This window comes from Sitophilus oryzae, unplaced genomic scaffold, assembly GCF_002938485.1.
Source record: "Sitophilus oryzae breed Bouriz unplaced genomic scaffold, Soryzae_2.0 scaffold_1063_pilon_pilon, whole genome shotgun sequence".
In the NCBI taxonomy this organism is placed as follows: Eukaryota; Metazoa; Arthropoda; class Insecta; order Coleoptera; family Curculionidae; genus Sitophilus; species Sitophilus oryzae.
This window is the reverse complement of record NW_022145686.1, coordinates 1,075,151-1,081,505: the sequence shown is the minus strand read 5'-3', so window position 1 is coordinate 1,081,505 and position 6,355 is coordinate 1,075,151. Positions and strand designations below refer to the sequence as shown.

General features: G+C 30.2%; 1 protein-coding gene across 1 annotated transcript; it reads right to left on the bottom strand.

Moving 5' to 3' along the window:
* Nucleotides 1-2,785: 2,785 nt before the first annotated feature.
* LOC115878756 (uncharacterized protein C7orf50) lies at nt 2,786-3,886 on the bottom strand. Its single transcript, XM_030895349.1, has 2 exons — nt 3,755-3,886; nt 2,786-3,639 (listed from the first exon to the last, which is right to left on the bottom strand). The coding sequence occupies exon 2, from the start codon at nt 3,624-3,626 to the stop codon at nt 2,913-2,915; it is 714 nt and encodes a 237-aa protein (XP_030751209.1). The 5' UTR covers nt 3,627-3,639; nt 3,755-3,886; the 3' UTR covers nt 2,786-2,912.
* Nucleotides 3,887-6,355: the final 2,469 nt, after the last annotated feature.

Here is a 6,355-nt window from a genome sequence, read left to right as displayed (position 1 = left end):
ATTAATATTTTTAGAGTTGAGCAAGTGTCGCCAGCTGAGAGAATCCAGCTCAGCATTTATGTTGATATAATTGGCCTAGTTAAAGTTTCTCACATATTTCATGTTAACCTTTTCTTTTAAGTTGCAATCAGGACAGTTAAAAAGGAACTCTAAAGAGGGGTGATCCACATTCACAGACAACAGAGGATGGTCCGACCGAACTAAATTGCTTATATAAAAATTGTTAGAAAACACTAGGTCTAAAAGTCTATTATTTGTATTCTGGACATTATTGAACTGCATAAAACTATAATGAGAAAGAGTCTCCAGCAAGTCGCAATATTTTGGGGGTACATTAAATGGTTCCAAGTGACCATTGTTTTCAAACCAATTGACTGTAGTATAATTGAAGTCACCACAAATTATTTTTGTGACAGACCGGGGGCCACATTTAGCTTCGCCGCCCCGGGCCCCCGACTGACTTAGTCCGCTACTGATTAAGAGACCGACTCATCAATTTAATATATAAAACTTAATTATTCTTTCTCTCAATACTAGCATTTTTTAAGTTTGCGTAAATAAATAAAAATAAAATAAAATGATGTACTCAGTAGAAACTAAATATTTTATGGATATATGTGTGAAGGCAATGTGCATAATTTAAAATTATTTTGAAATGTACAGGGTATCTCACAACTAAGATCCACACCAAAGTTATATTTTTTCTTATGGAACACCCGGTATTTTATTTCATATTTGGATCCGTCGACACAAAATAAGACATTTATTATAAGAGTCAAATATCTATGACTACAAGCTTTGGTTTTTGAGATATTTAAATATGCATGCTATAATAAAAACGATTAAAACGAAATAAACTTTACTCAAAAATTTGATTGCTTCATTTAATGTATACAGGGGTATCAAAAATGTATGGTCTATTTTGAATATTTATTTTACATAAAAACACTTCGTTATTTCAAATACAACACCTTATATTTTTTAAAATAAATCGAGGCAGATTCAAAAGCTCTTTCAAACTATATTAGGGTTTCCTATACCTATCTAGTTCAGATTTTGAATAAAGAGTAATTTAAATGAAATAGCAACCAAGAGGGCTAGTGTCGTCATTCGTCATGGCGAGTTTCTAATGACAGTTATTAGTAATAGTAGTTATTTTCAAAATCGATATTAGTTTGTGAACTTTATTTAAATTTATACCAGAGTTTACTTTTATTTAACTTACCTATAATAATATAATATATTTATTATTCGTTAGTAGTTAAAAAAAACGAAGAACTAGTTCTGATTTATTTTACAATGACTTGTAGATATATGGATTTTCTATAAAAGTCAATTACGGCAAATTAATTTTCTTCACTTGCGACAGGTTTCTGCCTAATAGGTTTTTTTTATAAACTACACTACCAGCTCTGCGAAATGGGACAAGTAGTTTTTCAAAGGAATGCTTATCATGAAGATTCCTATATATATTTGAGCATGAGCCCTTGAGGTCAAGAGACAATTTTTCTCACAAAATAAAAATCATTAGTAACATTCGCCGCTAGCAGGTACTACTTTATTTTCCTTGATAAAATAATGAATACCACTTACTTATTAAACTATTGTTGATTGTAGGTAATATTAAGTAAACTGTCATATAAATCTAAATAATAATGTCCATAAAATCATGTCAATTTTGTAAATAGTTACTGCCTTAATTAGCTCTTTACTAGAAAATCCAATATATCTAAAAGTCATCGTAATATAAATCAAAGAACTAGGTACTTCTTTATTTTTCTTGATAAAATAATAAGTACTTGCTTATTAAACTTTGAAGGTAAATTAAACAAAAGCAAACTGTTATAAATTTCAATAAAGTCCATACACTAATGTCGATTTTGAAAATAGCTACTGTTACTAGGAAATTGCCATGGCTACACCAGCCATCCTGATTGCAATTTTATTGAAAAATCGCTTTTTATTCAATATCTGAGCTAGATAGGTATAGGAAACCCTAATACAGTTTGAAAGAGCATTTGAACCTGCTTCGATTTATTTAAAAAAAATACAGGGTGTTGCATTTGAAATAACGAAGTATTTATATAAAATTAATCCTTAAAATAATCAGCAATTTCTGGTACTCCTGTATAAATTTAAGTAAGCAATATCATTTTTCAGTAAAGTTTATTTTTAACTCAGCATAAGAATTAATTCTGAAAAGTAATGTACAGGGTGTTAATAATCTATTCTATTATAGCATGGAGGGGCGTATACAGGAATTTTGGGGGGGGGGGGGCAAATCAAAAGTAATATAGAATTTGCTTTTTAGGGCGCCATTTTTAACCCAAAAGCCTAATATTTAGCTCAATTTACAATTTTTAGGGGGGCCGAAGACCCATGGGCCCCCTTCTGTATCCGCCGCTGATAGCATGTATATTTAAATATCTTTAAATATCTCAAAAACCAAAGATTTTAAACATATTTCACCCTTATAATGTATGCCTTTTTTTGGGCCTAAGAAAAATTAAATAAAATACTGGGTGTTCCATAAGGAAAAATATAACTTTGGTATGGATCTAGTTCTGAAACACCCTGTATATTTTATAATAATTTTAAATTGTGCACATTGCCTCCCCACATATACCCATAAACTATTTTGTTTCTATATCTTTTCATTTTCGTATAATCAACGGAGGCGAATGAGGTGCGCCACCCTGGATGTAAAATTATATGGGGAATGTCATCGATTATCATTTCCAAGCCAACTGGGTGAGGTTTTTTTTCGATCATACGGTATTTTAAATGTAATTATAACATCCAGAATTTATTAATAAAACATATAAACATTTTAATTTTCAAAAGTTTATACCTATTTATAAGTTCAACTTCCTTTACACTTTCAGAAATTTATTTCACACTAAATTAACAGATTATTGTAAAATTTGTATAATATTTCTGGCTCTCCTTAACTGTTCTTGAAGTTCACTATTATCTAGATCTTGGTCAGATTGCTCCTCTCGGTCAACAATTTTTAAAGCAGCTTCTAGAACTTCTTGTCTAGAATGCCCTTTTGCGCCATTAAAATAGTTAACAGTTGTTTCCCAAAAATCATTAGGAATTTTGCTCGTATCGAAAAGATTTTTTTGTAACCAAATTTGTTTTAGTTTCTCAAATTTCCATTCTGATCTATCATGTTTCCACAAAGATAAATAATTTAGAGCATTTTGTTGGAGTTGTAAATCAACTTTTAATTTTCTTTGCTCTAAAAGTTGGGCATGTTTTTCTCGTTTTCGGGCGCGTATGGATTCCTTTTTTTCAGTTGTTTTTTCTTGCTCTTCAGGCTCTGTTTTACTTGTCACTATATTATCTAATTCAGCAGATTTACGTTTTTCCTTGGAGTCTTTAATTTTTTCTTTATCCTTAAAATTTATATTTTCGCCGACTTTAACTTGAGCTACTTTTCGTTTTTTACCTTTTTGATTTTGAACTGGATCATTATTAATTTTAATAAACGAAGCATCTGTATTATTCTGCTCTATAACTTTTTGTTCGGAAAGTATTTCTTCCGCTTTATATTTTGTAATTATTTCTTCATCAAATGATACTTTTATTTTTTTTCTATATTCCCTACGTTTCTTTTCCATATTATGATAGACTCTGAAGAAAAATATATTTAAAGAACATGAAAATGATAAGGTTGCAAAGATGAGGTTGAACGAGGTAGATGAAAATTTCAATTTTTCTTTTTGAGGTTAAAAAGTTAAAAACAAACCATTCTAGGAATAGCTTCTACGTCCCACTAGTCAACTCGCATACCCAACCATGTTGCCGTTTGTTGTCGCTGTATTTTATGAACGGCGGAAAGTACGCCTAGCACAGAGAAATAGAAGGGATAGAGAATGAGCGTCAACATGCGCAGAAGGTCTAATCAAGTTGGGCGCCATATTCCAGGTCTTCGTGTCATTTTGTATATAGGTGGTAATCTATAAGTAATCAAATATCAATTTGCTGTTTTCAACCATACGGGGGGCAATTTAAATTTAGTGAAATTCTATCATTTATATGGTTAGTTAACATTAATATGATTTATTTAATTATCAGTTTCAAAACTGCGTACAATATTGGTATATAATACACTAAATATACGAATATTCTGACAAAAGACGCTACGGACAGATGACCTTTTCGTCGTAAAACACTCGAAATGATATTAAATAAGTATTTACAATATTTCATGTTTACTTGTACTGAATTACGCGTTTCAATTTAAAATTTTTGCAAATTTGGTAAAAATTGTTCTAAACAACTTTTTGTTCAAGTTGTATATTCATAAAAAACATTTGGTTCATAATTATTTTTGATGATTATCTACCTTGTATTTTTAATATAAACCTAGAAAAAATATGTTTTTGTTTTATTTTTTTTATTCGTCCCTTCAAATTATGTTTCAAAAACTGTTACATAACATGTCCTCTAACAAATATTTTCATAATACATAAACATCATTGATTTTATTAAGGGTATTATTATTAGTATTTATCCTGGTTTTTGTCGACAATAAAAACTCAATCTTGTAATAGAACATCAATTTTATATTTCGTAAAATTATTTTGATACAAATTCGATTTGTCAAAATTCAAGTCATTAATATATTGATAAACAACCCAAATTATTCCTAAATATTTTATTATAAACAAAAACTGTTACCGGTAAGTTTGTAAAACACATTATGGTTTGTCGTAATACTAGAAAAAATCATTTATTTTTTGCACAAAAGAAGCTTGTCGATCCTTATTTGTCCATAACAAAATTCTGTATGTACATATACCTAATTTATTATTAAGAAAATTAGATTATATGATCTCAGAATTTTAAGAAATTTTTTTTTAAGATAAAATAGTTTCTTCTCAACTGTAATATTGTCAACTTTGGCCTGTATTTTATCTATTTAAAAACATGGGATTGACAATCCCCTTACTAAAATACATACTGGAAGGTACCGATTAAGTTTCATTGCATCAAATACCTTTACTATAAATCCTGGCTCACAACTCACAATTTAAGGCCATTGCAAAATGCTTTTGAACTTCATCATAGATTTTACAAGAATAAAAGTGTAATATTGAAACAAAGTAACACTGTAAGCTTCATGACTAATAGTCTCATTTTTAACACTCTTTAAATATCATCTCGTTAACAATTATGAATATTATATGATTTTTCTCAGTGATTTGTGGCACAGATACAAATTAATATATGCCCCATAACAGTTTTTAAATAAGAAACTTCTGCCTACAGATTTAATTTTCTTATTGGCATAATACCCTTTCTTCCTATATAAATCTTGCCATTTTTTCAGTCCAATGTTTCTTGTTTTTACAGTTGTAGGAATACTAAAAATGTTGACTATAGAACTCGATCCTATGTTTGAAAAAGCCTTCATACCTGTAACTGTGCATAAATCTAATTAACTGAATTCTCCTCCTCTTGACACTCTGAACACTGTTGCTGCTAATGTTAGAAATATTTAGGACAAAACTACAACTACCTACAACAAACTTTACAATAAAAATGTTAAATCTTCGCTGTTCGATTAAAATATACCCTATCTTATGTTTTCTTTTCCTCCAAATAATCTTCTTGTCAAGTAAGGACCAATCTTATTTGACATATTTCTGGTACACTTGAACTTGTGCTTTCATGGACACTATAAGAGTGCACTGTTTTACAGCAGCACGAACATTGATTCCAAGTATCTTCTTCCTCCACACGTAATAAAAACATCCTCTTTAAATGGCCACATCATACACTAATTTTTGACCATTCCCATTACAATCACGATTTTTACAAATCGCCTTTAGGAAAACTAAAAATAAACAGTTTTGGATCATCTGTAAACACGATTATGTTGTATAAACTTACACATGAAAACTAATCATTTTTCCCGGCGTATTAGCTTTCTTAGAATGACTATGACAATATACAACAAGCCTTTTTGAATTAGTGTTTAGAATAATTGAGATAATAATAAATTTTAACTAGATAACAACAAAGAATATACCTAGCTAGGATAACAACACAAACGAAAAAAAAAAAAAAAAACAAAACAAACAGATGTCAATTAAAGAGGGGAACTGACAGCGAGACCTGGAAGATGTCTGCCATCTTGCCGTCGACAAAAATTTGGATGCGCACTCGTCGAAGCTCATTCTCCCACTTCCATATCTCTGGCCTAGCATCAAGGTTATTAAAAAATAAAAGGCCTAGAATTAGCGTTGGGTCTTATGACTCTTTTTAGTGAGCGCGCTCACTTCGTTCAGCTCACTAAAAGGAGTCGTTCACACTGAGTCGTTCAATTGAACGATGACGCTCC

Coding starts and splice junctions, on each gene's coding strand:
- LOC115878756 (XM_030895349.1), bottom strand. CDS start 3,626: ATGGAAAAGAAACGTAGGGAATATAGAAAAAAAATAAAAGTATCATTT.